This window comes from Myotis davidii, unplaced genomic scaffold (genome assembly GCF_000327345.1).
Source record: "Myotis davidii unplaced genomic scaffold, ASM32734v1 scaffold1, whole genome shotgun sequence".
Taxonomy (NCBI): domain Eukaryota; kingdom Metazoa; phylum Chordata; class Mammalia; order Chiroptera; family Vespertilionidae; genus Myotis; species Myotis davidii.
In genome coordinates, this window is record NW_006294681.1 from 6,278,977 (window position 1) to 6,295,618 (window position 16,642).

Here is a 16,642-nt window from a genome sequence, read left to right on the forward strand (position 1 = left end):
GGAAACATGATAGATTACCTAGTAGGTCTGGGCACACACACACACACACACACACACACACGCACACACACGGAAATTTTCCTAGGAAATTTTCTTCATAATAAGTAGCAGTGAGCTTTTTAAGTCCTATAATAAATATAATCTAACAACACTTCATTTAACTCTAATTTCTTAAAAGAAAATTTTCTCATCTCAATTTTACATGAATTGTATATCTATCATTTGTTTCACCTGCCTTTTATGAGACTTTTTATAAATATTCAAAACAAACTGCTTACCAAGAAAGCAAATCTTACCGGGACCTGTGCCATCGTGACCAATCAGAACTTTCTTCAATTTTCCAAGGGACACTGCCTCAATGGAAAAAATATCAACCTGTAAAAGAAATGGAGTGACTGTTAGGACATTCCCTTTATCTAGAAAAAAAAGCATTGCAATCAATAAATTATTCGTAACTACAGTACAATATTACTATATTGCTATATATTACTACTATATCATTATTACTACCACTATAAGAATCACCATTTCCTATGTTATGCACAAAGTCCTACGCTATGCCTTATGGAAAATATACAAACATGTAATATAATTCTTCCCCTCCTCAATCATACACTCTAATAAAAATATTTTTAGCCGAAACCGGTTTGGCTCAGTGGATAGAGCGTCGGCCTGCGGACTGAAGGGTCCCAGGTTCGATTCCAGTCAAGGGCATGTACCTTGGTTGTGGGCACATTCCCAGTGGGGAGTGTGCAGGAGGCAGCTGGTCGATGTTTCTCTCTCATCGACGTTTCTAACTCTCTATCTCTCTCCTGTCCTCTCTGTGAAAACTCAGTAAAATGTATTTAAAAAAAATATTTTTAAAATTTAATCACATTTATTCTAAGTCTACTACTGCTAATTTCTTATTCATTTTCTTATTTTATTTTTTAAAAATATATTTTATTGCCCTAACTGGTTTTGCTCAGTGGATAGAGTGTTGGCCTGCGGCCTGAAAGCTCCCAGGTTCAATTCCAGTCAAGGGCACATGCCTGAGTTGCGGGCTCACTCCCCAGTAGGAGTCATGCAGTAGGCCCCTGATCAATGATTCTCTCTTATCATTGATGTTTCTATCTCTCTCTCCCTCTCCCTTCCTCTCTGAAATAAAAATATATTTTTAAAAAACAATTCCAACGTAGGCATGTAAATATTCCTTTCTAAATTAGAGTAAATTGATTGTCAATAAGAAGGTGGAAAAAGAATAAACAAAGAAAACTTGATGCTGAGGTCCTAGAGGGACCTAGTCCCTGCTGCAAACAGCAGTGGCATCGAGAATACACATCTTGATTATATTGTCTTCAGCTCTCTCCTTCTCTGCATTTCTTCTCTGTGCTTCCTGGGTCGCCTCCTCCCCAGGATCTGCCCTAGGCTGTGTTTTGGGAGAATTCACCTGAAGGTCTCACTTTTCAAGTGGGAGTTTAGGACAGCCTATCTTTACTGCGGGGCCCAGACTGAATCCCAGCCTGATGAGACCTCTTAAGCCTCCACAGGGCATCACAGGCCTCACTGTCATTTTCTGATTGGCTTCTTGTTGCTAAGCTGCCACTTACGAATGGCTGAAAGCTATGGTAAATATCAGCTACTCCTTTGGACGTTCTTCTTTCCAGAATCTTGGGCCCTTAAGCCTTAACTTCCTTGGCAGCTCTCCAATGCCTTTAAAACATATTTAAAAGATGCTTACCACCCTAGCCAGTTTGGCTCAGTGGATAGAGCATTAGCCTGTGGACTGAAGGGCCCCAGGTTTGATTCTGGTCAAGGGCAGGTCCCCTGGCTTTGGTTGGGGTTTGTGTGGAAGGCAACCAATCGATGTGTCTCTCTCACATTGATGTTTCTCTCTCTCCCTCCCTACCACTCTCTCTAAAAATCAGTGGAAAAATATCCTCGGGTGAGGATTAACAAAAATAAATAAATAAAAGATGTTCATCAAACATTTCTAATTCTCAGCAGGATGGCCATTTTGTTACAAGTTAGACTGCCCTAGCTGGAAGTAGAACCTTGATTGTTTTATTTTTGTTTTTGTTTTATTTATTTTGAATAGGAGAAACTGGGACTTACTACGGTTGCATTGTTCTGGTTCAGCCCCACCTCAACTCAACTCCAGAGCAATAAGATGCACACCAAGAAGTGACCTCACTTCTCTACTTTCTATTTGGTACCAAATGACTATTCAGGAATTTTCCGAGTGTGTGTCTTTTTAGATAAAGAAATTACAGGAAGTGTGTGGGGTAACAATTTATAAGGGCCTTTCTGTTACCTGTCCCTGTTGAAACTTGGCTTTGTTATTTTTGAACTGGTGTAGACTTCGATTCCCCGAATCCCCCTGGAGCCGATGAGGTTGATAAATACATTAGACTCTGTCCCGGCACCTGGCCTCCTGCCAGTGCATATGTAGACCTCATAAACCACCACTGAAATGTCAGAAATCTCATATTATTTTTCTCATTTCTATTTTCTCTTTGAATTTATTAGATACCCTGGAGAAAAATCTGACTGTTCTTTAATCTAGTTGAGACAACTTTCTCTATGGTACTTGGGCCCCACTCCTTCTTATGTGTGGGTATGCTATTCAAGCATACTCTCCACCACTTCATGTTTATCTCATTCATACAGACACCCAGCCATTCCCACAACTACTGTTTCAAAATAATTACTGTTAACAATTATGCACTTCCATTAACCACTACACTTTCACAGTTATTATAAGAAGTTGTACTTAACACACACACACACACACACACACACAACTCTTCTCTCTCTTAATTAGATGAAAGTGGTATTTTTCGCCCCCTGAAGTTGGCCTATTCTAATCACAGCTGGTCACTCATGCTCCTCCTTCATGGCGATTACTATTCTGTGAGGATTTTTAATAATCTTGATAGCGAAGAAATACAAAGACCCTAGAGAATTGCAAATTTAAATATAATTCTAAAGAAAGAGCTCAGTGAGGTACCAGCAAATTTTAATCCACCATATTTGACCTTAGAATTAAGGTAATTTCCAAGACACTGGTAAAAGTCACTAAAATTAAAAAAAGAGACTTTTCTAGCTAATACTACTAATAAGAATAATATCTTGGACACAATGAGTACTTGTTATTTCGAGTTCTAGAATTCTTTATAAGTCATACTCTGTGCAATTGAACAGTTGCATTTATAGAAATCCACATTAACATTTTCGAAAAAACTCAGACATAAAAATCCAACAAGAAAACAAGGTACGTGAGAAACATTGCCTGTTTCCATCATGTCTGACCTTTAGAAAGACAAATGTGGTATATTGGGAAATGGTATAAGCAGAGAAGATAAATCAGCTTCTTGTGCAGTCTCACATATTCTAAAATACCCCAGAGTGAAAGCCAGCTGAGCTGAAGCAAAAAATTTAGAACACTTCTCATGAATTTAGGACAATGAAAGAAATCTTTTAAACTACCTATAAAGGAGATCTGGTCTCACAACCTGTGCAACTACCTGAGCTGAAGTGGCTGAAACTGACACTGGAATGCTACATGAAAACAAGTATGTGGACAAGCATGACTGGAAGTCTTTACAGGGAGACCATGATTTTGTTTACTGGAATTTTTTCTTCATTTCAGGTGATAAGTGAACTTGTTTACAAATAAATAAATAAATAAGGACATTAAAAATATTAAAACAGTCCGGCTGTGGTGGCTCAGTGGTTGAGAGTTGCCCTATGAACCAGGAGGTCACGGTTCAATTCCAGTCAGAGCACATGCCCTGGTTGCAGGCTGGATCCCCAGTAGGAGGTGTGCAGGAGGCAGCCAATCAATGATTCTCTCTCATCACTGATGTTTCTATCTCTCTCCCTCTCCCTTCCCTCTCTGAAGTCAATAAAAAATATATTTTAAAAAGTATTAAAACACAAAGTTAAACAAACTAATTGTTCATGGTTTAAAAAGTATACACCAAAAATTACTTAGAACAGAGACCATATATTTGTAGCACAAAATGCAGCACTCAGCCCTCCTTCAACCATTGTACCTGCCCCATGATCAATTCATGCCCCTTTCCTGCTATCTGCACACACCTCAAATTTTTCTTAATACTGTGTTCCCAGGAACAAGTTTAATACACATAATTGGACCAGAAAAATTTCCTCCTAGATTTAGGCAGCTCTTGCCAGAGAAATGTCCTAAAGGGAAGCCATCTTCACAATTTAGGATGATTTTGGATAAATTATGAAAGAATGTTAAGTAATTCTGTTCTTAATGTCACCAGAATTATCAATGATATATCAAAAAGCAATGGCCGTGTTCACAGGATTGTCTATAAAGCCATTGTCTACCCTCATGCTGAGCGTATCCTGCAGGACTGCACTTGTCCGGGTATTGAGTGTCTTGGTCTCCATGTCCTAACCCTCATGTGCCGTTAAGTGCAGTGCTCACGTCTTTTTCCATTTCGAACCCCTACCTCCCAGCACATGTTAAATGTTCACTGAATAATAATGAGTAAGTGAATGCCTAGTACTCCCTCCATCTAGGAAAAGTGTTGTGTGCTGCTCTCTGCTGGTTGCCCACAGACCTGCTCAAGCAGGAATCACCAGACTGCGCCTCAAACCCACCCCACCTTCCCAGGATCGTTCTGCTACTAATTTTGCTCTCATTGTCCAGTTTATTTCAGGGTCCAGATGGCTTCTGGCCCTTTGGATTTGTCTCCTGGTCTTAGATCTACATGTGCTATCCCGAACTGACAATAGAATTTGGCTTCCTAGACTGAGCCTCTCTGAAGACTACCATCCACACGGGAGTGGCTGAAGAGGGCAAGGGGTAGGCAAGGAGTTACTGTTGTCAAGTACTTCATGCCAGACATGTGCTAGAAGCTTCTCAGTGAGCTTATTGAAAATGCCTCTTTACTAGAATATGCAGTATGGCCTAGTGGTGTTAGTCTATTTTGGTTCAAATCATCCAAGAATTCTCAATCTGTTACTGAAAAAAAAAATTCTCCATTTTTAAAATAAGCAATCGAGTCACATAAAAAAATATCATTCTTCCAGCTGTATCTCTAAAGCCGCAAGCTTTCATTCTCTTCCTAGGGTACATGGTGGAAATTTTCATTAGGAAGTGACATATGGAATTTACCCTAGAGAGATGTGCCCCTGTGCATACGTGTGTAGGTGGACACACACACACACACGCACACACACACACACACACACACACACACTCCCTGCCCTGAGTTGGGAGCAAACACATTAATGCTCGGTGAAACTCATGGGACCTTTAATTTTAAAGTAGGGCCCAAAATGGAAAATTCTCCACCCAGGGCCTTCCAAATATTTAGCTCCCCAATTCAGAGATGGGGGAACCATAGAGTCTCCCAACTCCTTCCACCTGGCAAATGACCATGGGGCCACGGGGCCATGATTTCTCAGTCCCCTTCCCTCCATTCATGGAGACAGGCTCTCAAAACATTTCAGGTCCTACCAACCTACGGTGACATAAACAAATAATCACTGAGTCTAAGGTCATGAACTTTGCACTTGTGCCCCCATCCTTGTCAGAGTGTACACAATAGCTTTAGTGAATGTAAGAAGGTTTTTTTAATTATTTTTTTTCTAATTAGAAAAAAAGAAATGTAACTGTTTATGTTTGGGGGACTTTTCTAGTGCCATGTTTTTATCAAGATGTTCTAACGTTCCTAGGTAATACTCAGTGACTTTGCCCTGCGGAGCTCTTAAGCCCTGTGGAGTCCTTATGCCCTGTGTGATGCAGCTCCTCTCTGCACACGGGCTCCTGTGATGCTGCTCAACCACCTCAGGAGCGTAAGCACCACTGCCAAAACCCGGGGAACTCTATAGGCAGCACAACCGAACTTCCCAAGACAAGCCCCTCGGCTGAATCTTTAATTTGATTTAATTAATGGACTGTTTCAGTGCTTTCTCTCAAGTCACCAAGAATGAAGCTTTCTCAGCACTCATCATGGTGAGATCATGTTGAGACAAACTGCCCAAAGAAATCGGATCTCAGAAACAGATGGTAAATGGGATTCAGTGCTAAGCATGTGCCGACACTTCAGTCTGCACTGAAGGTTTGTGGTCCAAGACTTTATATACACTGGTGTTGAGGGCTGAAGCTTCATGTGCTTCTAGGTGGTAAAATATTTATCTTACCTTTGAGCTGCAGGAGGAAGTCCCAGGGTGGGGAGGGAAGTGGAATTTCTTGCTATTTTGTAGAAGGTCACCCACAAGGCCTAGTGAAAAGATCCCTTAACACTAGGAGACCTGACCCAAAGTAAAGGAGCTGGCCATGCAGAGGCCTGGGGAGGTACAGCACAGCAGATAAAATAGAAGATCGGGGGCCTGAGGGCTAAGGGGACGGCTTGCCTGGTGCCCTGAGGGAGCACTGAGGCTGGAGCTGTGGGGAGGGTGATCGGCCTTGCAGGAAGTTATGATGATTTTGGCTTTTACTCGTGGTAAGTGGGGAAACCTTGGGAGGGTTATAAGTAACGGAGTGACATCATCTGCCTGCTATTTTCTGGAGACCACACTGGGTATGGGGCTGAGAACAGCCTGACCTCAAGCCAAGGTGCTCTTTGTGTTTGCCCTCCCACCGTGACAGCAGCTCGGTGCTATGAAGGAAGCAGCAAAGGAAGACAAGTCAAAGGGAGAATACAAAGGCACCGCTGAGTGCCTGCTACGTGACAAATGCTGTATTCAGACCTTTTCACATGCTCCTGGTGGACATATATTTCTGGTGTTCCTGGAATGGTCCCATCAACACCGGTTATTCTCACATACTCATTAACAGAGTCTTTCTCCTTTCTAAAGAAATGTCCTGGCTTGGATGGTGAATTTTAATGGTGATCATGATCTAATCTAATAATAAGATTAATGTGCCCCATTTCAGAGGCAAACTGACCAAGACTGAGAAAAGCGGTGCACCTTGCCCTCATTCGGAAGCCAGTGATTGAGACCAAGACTTGAATCCAGACTCTGCTTCTCTGAGCTCCAGCTGTTTCCTCAATGAAAGGGTCTGTCCCTGACCGAAGCCCACATTTCTCCCTTGAGCCTGGGCACTGTGGTAAAGGCTAAAGCATGAAAGGAAGCCTCCTTGTTTTTTCAAACTTATCTTATCTTGGTTATTATCATCCACAACTTGCTGTAAGATATCAGAAAGTGTTTCAGAAACACACATATTTTCTCACTACTTAAAGTCTGATAAATGCACATATTTGGAAGCAGACACATTTCCACTACGATGGTACTTTCTTACAGTCACAGATAGTTATTTTCTATTTCAGAGCAAACCGCTAAGCACACCTGTGCCCTTGCAGAAACCTAGCATCCAGCACTTCCTCACACACACATGTGGCCCAAGGCCCCACTTCACATCGTCATCTGTCTCTCCTGAAGAAAGTCTGGAGCCAGAACGTGTGAAGCAGCTATGGTGAGTTTAGTCGACATTCTTATCATCTCTGGGCCATCCCCACCAGCCATTAACTAAAGATTTTTACAGACAACCAACCAAGGGCGATCGGCAGCTCCTGGTGCCTGTCCCCAGAAACAGGGCGGACGGTGAGCAAATCGGAGCTGATGTGGATGCGTTCAGCTTGGCATACTAGTGCCTGGGAGGCGACTGCTCTGATCCCACCAGCAATCTAGCTCAGCCCCCAAAGAGTGGTGATTTATAGACAGATAATCTCGAAAAACCTTTTCTTTTGAAAACATTCCAGTTACCATTTGAAAAGAAGAGGCAAAATCACAAAATTAATTGGCTCGAGTGTTAAGTGCCAATTATAAGGAAAAGGACTCTTTTCTCGGCCACTAAATTAAAAAATAAATAAAACCCTCAAGGGTGTCACTAGAACTCTATCCAGCCTGGCAAGCCTAAGCATTAGTAGCTTCATTAAAAACAAAAAGTGCCCCTACATTATTCTTCGTGTTCTTCCCTGGGCTACTTCAAAACATTTTGACAGATGGACAGACATATCCCAGAATGAAGGTCAACCCCTCCTTTCAAACCCAGAACAGAGAAGCACCAACACAATGGTGTGAGTTTGCTCTGCCTCCCTTGATGTCACAGAAATAGTAAGTGAACCTGTCGGTGGCACCAAGAATGACTTCCCAAAAGCAACACTAAGCATGACCAGACTGCCCCTTGCTCATCAGTAGGTTTTGATCCCTCATTAATTCCTGAACATTGATGTGTCGTTATTTTTTTATTTTCCTATTTTAATGATTTCCCCCTCAATGTCTGGGAAAAGGGCAGCTGAATTGATTTGCCAGAACTGGAATAAAATGAAAAGACTGGACCAGATTAGCTTTAGGTGTCATGTATTACATGATATTACTTTATAGTAGAAATTGCTGTAAGAAAGGGTTGGTGTGCTTCAGCTAAGAAATTACCCCTCTAAATGGGAGATGCTAATGGGTAAAGTTTCATTAGCTAGTTTGGGAAATGGATGAACAGAAAGATGCAGAGGAGACATGCTGAGCTTTTATTGCTGCTCAAGTTAAATGAACCCCAAAAATCAATAGTTCATTTAAAGTACAATGAGTTTCTTTTGTATCTTGAATTTTTTTTAAAAACCCACACAACTGCTTTCTATGTTTTTGCATGCAATGTAGTTGTGCAATTGAGTTTAAGTAAAGTTCTTTTTTAAATAATGCAGCTTTTAAAAACACAATACATTGAGAAATAACTAGTATATCAGACCAATAAGATTTCTTCTGTTTCTTATTGGCATCATGGATTTAAAAGTTCTTTTATATATCACTTTTAGAAAGAATGGATTCTTGACAGATGTTAGCAACTTGGTGAATAGTATAAATAGGTCCTAGAATTCTAGACTGCTAGATATTAGCTCTAATTTTTTCCTCATACATCCTCTGTAATTTCTAACATTCCTATATTAGTTAAGAATGATTCATGTAGCAGAGCATGGATCATTTTCTGAGTCTTTAAAAAATTTTATTCAATTTATTTAAACAACATAAAAAAGACAGTTGACCCATTTCTCCCAAACCCCAACCCTCTCCACTTGTAGTCACTAATCTGTTCTCTGTATCTGAGCTGGTTGTTTTTTGTTTGGGTATTTTTCCACATATAAGAAAGATGATACAGGATTTGTCCTTCTCTGTCTGGTTTATTTCACAGCATAATGCCCTAGACATCTGTCCATGTTGTTGTAAATGTCAAGATTTCAATTGATAACCACTTAAATTATTTCCACACCTTGGCTATTGCAAGTAATGATGCAATGAACATGATACTGCATGTATCTTTTTTAATTAGTGTTTTCATTTTCTTTAGATAAACACCCAGAAGGGAAATTGCTGGACTACATGGTAGTTTCATTTTTAACGTTTAAAGGAAATGCCGTACTGTTTTTCACAGTGGTTGCACCATGGCATGCCTACCAACAACAGCGCATAGGATTCCCTTTTCTCCACATGCTCAGGTTGGGATGTGGTAGCTCAAAGCATCAGTGAGCTGTGGAGGGAAGCCTTCTGAGGAGAGCCGAAGAGAAGAAACCGATGAAAGGGCAGAGAGAGGGGAGACGACAGACCGAACATGTTAACTGCAGCCATGAAAACTGAACAGCTTCTGGGGAACAGGAGCCCTGTCTGAATCATCTTATGTCCTCTGGTTCCCATTACACTAGGCAGCTAATGCCCACTGTATACATATGTTTACCTTACTTGTGTGGAATGGCAGGATAGACCATGAACAGGTATTAAAGATGATGAGGGTGAATTGCCTGATGAAATGCGGGGGCGGTAAGCAAGAAAGAGGACAAAGCTGAAGATGAAATGTTAGTCCTCTGTGTAAAGTTAGCAACAGAAGTTAGGGAGAGGCTCAAAAAGATAGTGACAAATCAAGTATTTAAATCCATGTGTTCAAGGAAAGAGAATCACGTAGAGGTAGTGATTTAAAAAAAATTTTTTTAATGGAGGAAACAGTAAAGAATTATGTTTGTATCATATAACCGAGGTCAGGGTGAGAGACATATTTAATAACAATGATGGTAATAGCTAGTATTTATTACATGAGTCTATGTACCAGGAAGACTAAGTGCATAGTCTCATGACTCAAAACAATCCTGTGACATAGGCACTAGTTTCATCATTTCACAGATGAGGTATTCTGGCTAAGGATAGCACAACTAAATACATCACCAAGCCAAAACTAAACCAATGTGTCTAGTTCCAGAGTCCCTAGAAGTCTCTGCCTATTCAAATGAGAGATCAACAGTGTCAAATGCAGTAAGGAATTCTAGGACACAGAGAAAACACACAGACATACATTTAATTTAGGACAAATGGCCATTGGTATCTACTTGGAGAATATCTTCAACACAGCAATGAAAACAAGGTGATTATCAGAGATACATGGAATGGATAGAGAAAAATTAAGGCAGTGTGTGAGTTCACTTTTAGGCAAAACAAAACAAACAAAAACCTGAGTGAGGGAATTTAGGTGCTCCTAAATTCATGATTGATAATATTGACTACCTGTATAGACAAGACGAAAGCCACATTGAAATGGCTAGCAAACCATTTGCAGAAAGATGAATTGACGACACACATAATACATCCTTGTATGTACATTTTCACCTTTGAACAACCATGCAAGTGTTAATCCTAAAGCCTGATGTTCTAAATAAGGAAAGCTACAGCCTCAAGCTAAATCTTCCAGCATCTGTTTTTGTACAGTCCAGGAGCTAAGAATGCTTTTCACTTTTCTTAATGGTTAAAAAATTAAAAAACAGAATATTATTCCTTGATAAATTGAAATTATATAAAATTATAACTACAGTTCCCACAAATATTTTTTTTTAAATACAGCCACACTATTACTTTACATATTATTCATAGGACCTGAACAGTTTCAAGACTTTATGATATCCTATTCTTTGTGTCTGGATCTTTACTGGAAAAGGTTCCTATTCTCTGTTCTATATCATTTCAATTATTTTCATCTTTAATGTCAATCACAAAGGAAGCAAAATTAAATACCTGGCAAAGATGCTTTGTTAGTTCTCACAATGGGCATTTCTTTCCATGTATCACCATCATTTTCATTCTCAGCTATCCAGGAGTCAACAGTTAGACAAAACAGCTCACATGTGTCTATGTTTTCAAGTTGAATTTCTTCCAGATACCACCTGGGGTCCTTTCCACTGTTGTCATGTCCAATACGTATTTTATAGATTTCACCAATATCTTTAAGATTAATCTGCAACACAAAGGAGAAAGGGGAAATAAAATTTCCTACATCTCTGATCTGATTTGTCAAATTACAAATTCATATTCAATTGTGAACTCAATATTTACTCCCCCCCTAAATATTTCTTACTAATTTCCTTTAAAACTAGTTACTTGTAAATGCTAGTACTTATGGCAAAGCATAAATTCATTGACCATGGACAAACTAATGTATTAAATCCAGCTAATTTTCACTACATCTTTTTTTTTGGCAACTCACTGTTATTACCTTGAAAAATAAATGTTTTATTGTAATTATTGATATCCACTATTATTCAGTGGTTAGACCTAAAGAAAATAATCTAACTTTCTGGAGTCTATAATACATTATGGGTTTTTTTTTTTCCTATTAAAGTGAGGTCCCAAGGAAAAGAAACCATATATGCTTCTGAGTTTAAACTAGGGCTAATCAAATAGCCCTGAAACAGAATGACTTTGTACTGGAGAGTGTGATTTTCCGTCCCCCCGCCCCCAGTTTTACTGAGAAATAATTAACATGCAGCATTGTACAAGTTTAAAGTGCATAGCATGATGGTTTGATTTACAATAGGTTCAACTAACATCCATCTTCACACATAGACTAAAAAGAAAAGAAAGAAAAATAAATATTTTCTCTTTGTGATGAGAACTCATAGAATTTATTAGCTGTAGTCATCATTTGTACATTACACCCCTGGTACTTATTTACCATATAACTGGAAGTTTTTACCTTTTGACCATCTTCAAAAGATCAGTTTCTTAGACATGATACAAAAAGCATAATCCATAAAAAAAAAAACCTGATAAATTGAATTTCATCAAAATTCAAAACTTTTGCTCTGTAAAAAACCCTACTAACAGGATGAAAATTCAAGCTACAGAATGAGAGAAAATACTTGCAAATCACATGTCTGGAAGAGAACTAATAATATCTACTGTATATTATTTATATATTCACATATATCCACATTTACCTATAGAGTATATATCCTTTAATTAATGTGAATAGATATATATGTGTAGATAAAAACAAAACCAACTTCTCAAAAATCAACATTTAAAAAAAAATGAAATGATCAAATGATATAAAGAGCCACTTTGCCAAAAATGATATGCAGATTACAATAAGCACATGAAAAGATGTTTGCAATAGAGAAGTGTATATTAAGACCACAATGAGCTATCACTATACATGTTTTAGGACAGACAAAATAAAAAAATAATGACTACACCAAATGCTTGCAATGATGAAAAAAAAACAAAAAACTCATGAGATCACTGATACATGTTATACGTAAATTGCCGGTGAGAGTGTAAAATAGTAGCCCACCTGGAAAATAGTTTGGCAGTTTCCTAAAATAAAAAAGTAAACATACACTACCATACCTCTCAGCAATTACACTGCTGGCCTTTATCTCCGAGAAATGAAAACTGAGCTCCATGCAAATGCCTGGACACAATTGTCCTAACAACTTTATTTATAATAGTCCCAAATCAGAAACAATCAAAAATGTCTCAGTAGGCAAATCATTAAGCAAACTGTGGTACCGCCACACAATGGACTACTATCAGCCATGGAAAGGAATGAACTATTGATACATGCGGCAACTTGGATGGATCTGAAGGGCATTATGCCAAATGAAGGGGGAAATAAGCTAATATCAAAACACCACCGACTGTAAGATTCCAATTATATAATATTCTCAAAATGACAGAATCATAGAGATTAAAAACAGAATAGTGTTTTCCAGGGATGGTGGTGGAACATGGCTGAGCTGGGGGCTGTGGCCATAAAGCGATAGCACCAGGGAAATCCTTGGGGGATGAGAGAGCTCTATACATACGTTGATAATGGAGGTGGTTACATGAACCTATGCACCTGATTAAATGACATAAAAACTATTCGTACAGATTGTACCTATGTCAAAAATCTTGATTTGATATTAAGCTATAATTAGGTAAAAGGGAAACAATTGGAGAAAACTAGATGAAGGGTACATGGAATATTTCTACAACTTCCTGTGAATCTAAAATCATTTTTAAAAGAAAAAATATTTGAAATGTACTTATAAGCATTTTATTATAATTAGAAAGGCCATTTAGAGGTTTCGCTCCTGGGAGATGATTTTGTCTGCATAGTTCTTCCTCTAGGCACTTGGCTAATTCACCATTTTGGGGCCCACATGACCTCACTCTACTTAGCCATTGTGTATGGCATGGGGCAGAGGCAGTCCTTCCTCATCATACTGTAATACAGTGTCTGCTTCTTCCTGGACTATTTGAATTACTCACAAGGCTCTGTACGTTTTTCTTCCTTCCCATACAGATAGAAACAAATACATTTTTGTACATAAATAAAATAAGAAACAAAGCATATATTCATGGTATACACAATAAATTTTCACTTTTTAAATTTAATGCATATGTATCTATAGAAGATATAAACAATTTGCAAAATGTAGAAGAGAAAGAATTTACCTACAATTTAAATTATTAATGATTCGCTTTTCTAACTTCTTTCTTTTATATTCCAGGTAATGAAAACTATGCTGTGTTGAATGACATCAAAACTATCCAAAATCATGGTTGATACACTGAAAGCTAACATTCCTACAATCAAATATGCTACTCACTGGGTAATTTTTTGTCACAATTTGCAAATTGTTTAGGTCCTTGATAGAAGTTAATTTATTAAAATTTCAAATGACATGAAGCTTTACAGGAATCCTATTTATTAACACCCTTTTATTTATTAAAACCATAAGTAATAAAACAAACTATTATATATTATACCCTTCTTTGCAGGACGGCATTTTCTACATTTCTTATTCTCTTTTCTCTTTTGAATATAATTACTAATTCATGGCTTTTCACAGTCTCTCCTTGTTTCAATTAACTGTTACGATTATTATCACTATTGTGAAGATGGCACTTCCAGCTTAGCCAGGGAAAGCCCCTTTATATTCACTCTTCTGTCTGTCAACACCGCCTTTGACATTTTGAAGCTATCATTGACTCCAGAAACAGAAGGCTACTGCAGACCAATTCTGTTGTTGTTGTGTTGTTTTTTTCCTGATCGAAGACAAAGAATGAATGTATCTTGATTCTTTTAAGCGCTAAGTATTATTCGAGACAAAATGTGGGCACCAGCAGACACATGTGGGTTGTGTGTGTGTGGAAATGCAGCTGCCTTTGGGACAATGAATGGTGGCAGATTAGTAAAAGCCATTTCCCGCTTTCCCCCTTATCTTGATGCTTCTTCTCAGGGTATATTCTCCTTACAGATCTTCTTGTGGGTTCCTGGGGACCAGGGCTCCTTTTACTTTTGGGCGGACATCAGTCTCCTTCCTAACTGTGTTCTGGGCCCTACAGTCAGGCACCTCACCTCTTGTCCAGCCCACCCCTTCTCTGTCCTGTGTGGTGAGGTCAGAACTGATCACCGCTTGAGTTCTCTGCAGTCTCCAGCGCTTCACTCCTAGATTCCACCTCACCTCATGGCCTTCCTACTTTGGCTACTCCATCATTTCCTCCTTCCTTGGCTCTGTGGTTTCTGGGATTTGCAGTATCACTGCCTTGTTCTGAGACTCTGGCAGTCATTGCCTCTGAAAGTAGTTCAAGGGGGCAAACAGTGGCTGGCTATTCCCAGTGGCATGCACCCTGAGTAAGGCGGGGTGCTACCACACACCTTCCACCTTTCCCCAGTCAGGGGCTCCCCTAGAGGGGACCTGGGCCTCCAGCTCTGACTCAGCTCCTCTTAGATGCCCTGCATCCTAGGTCTGTGGTTACTTTTAGTTTTCCATGTTGAGATTTCTCACTGTTACCGAATCTTAATGTGTTGGGAGATAGATGCTATTCTGAAAAGCCTCAGGCTAAATAAATCTAATGGCTTTTTATAAAACAGCATTTCTTAGAAGCAAGAGGACAGGAAATGTCCTGCCAGAACAGGCCATCATTAGCAGAAGGTTTATTTCAGGTACGGTTTGCATTCTGCAAAGACACTGCTTACTGAATCCATTTCACAGTTGAGGAGATTGAGCTAAAGTAACTGGTCCAAGGTTGCATTAGCAGCATGTAAATTAAAATGCAGGTGCAGCGCACATTTGGTTCAAAACTGTCAGTCAAATTATTTCCTAACCAAGGCAGCTTAACATGGCCTGGGCGTGAGAAAATGACTGAACCAAGTGTTGTCAATGTACTGAATCTCTGAGATGTTAAAAATGATTAAAGAGTTTTATTTGTATCTTTTTCCTTATTTTATAGAAAAATTCTGCTTGTGAGCATTTAGGTTGGTCAAACTTTCTGATAGGAAATACAAGCTCTATAAGGAATGGTCACACTTTCCAATTATGAAATGGCATCCATAGTTCTTTTCTGAAAATAAAATGAAGTAGGCCACATATTAATTATGACTTTCTCTGTAAGTGGAATTTTGCAATACTTTAATCCAAGTCTAATAAATTAAAATAAAGAGTGCATATTACTTTTAGGAAACATTATATATGTCTGTATGAGCATCAATAGAATTAACAGGTGGAATAATGAGGCATTTTATTTTTTTATTTTTATTTTTTTTTTGGTTATTCTCCCATTTCTTTTTATTATTTCTCTATTTCTTTTTTTTTTTAATTAGTTAAGGTATTACAAATGTGTCCTTATCCCCCCCCCATTAACCCTCAACCTCCCCCCTCACACACACTCATGCTCCCATCCCCCTGTTGTCCATGTCCATTGGTTTGGAAATTAACTGTGACCATTCCCTCTGTGTTAAACACAGTTTTATTCTGCACACAGACACATATTTCACTTTCACAGAGTCACCAACATTTTCTACATAGTTTTCAAATGACAAATATGAGCTATCACTCTGAAAAATATTAATATTAGCAAATAGAACTTCAAGGCAAGCATCTATTTTTTAAAAAATAAAGGGTGGGGTAAAAGTAGCTCTACAATTGTTTGCATGGAAAATAATACAATAATTAATGTTATAATACAAGAATAAATTTTGTTTTGAATTTTGAATGCTTACAAGTGTAAATCCCCTTTTGCCCTACCCTGTATTAAAATTGGTATTCATCACTTCTCTCTCTCTCTATCCCCTCTCTCCTCTTTCACACACACATTTTTGTTGCTGTAAGAATGCTTTAAGAATTAAAGGGCTGGAATGCAGCTTGCAATGCTATCTAGTCCATTTGTCTGCTGTTAAGGGGGTCTACAAATGACCATCCAAGACTATGAAGAAAATTTCAGATTTCCTTTGTAATCTTCTTCAAATGTTAGGAATACTGTTATCAAACTACATTATCTGCAGTGTGATAAATCAATATTGGACATGCTCATACATTAGAATATTAAAAGTGAACACTGTCCTTGAATTGGTGCTAATATTAAATAATGATTA

The 16,642-nt window shown here is 38.6% G+C and overlaps 1 protein-coding gene across 1 annotated transcript in view; it reads right to left on the reverse strand.

Annotated features, from left to right (window-relative positions):
• Positions 1-243: 243 nt before the first annotated feature.
• Positions 244-16,642, reverse strand: part of LOC107183984 (lipoxygenase homology domain-containing protein 1-like) — a 35,272-nt gene continuing 18,873 nt past the window's right edge. Inside the window, exons 2-3 of the mRNA XM_015567414.1 lie at positions 11,014-11,233; positions 244-375 (exon numbers count right to left, since the gene is read on the reverse strand). Coding sequence (XP_015422900.1) covers positions 371-375; positions 11,014-11,233 — 225 coding nt within the window. The 3' untranslated portion in view covers positions 244-370. The remainder of the gene's footprint in view (positions 376-11,013; positions 11,234-16,642) is intronic.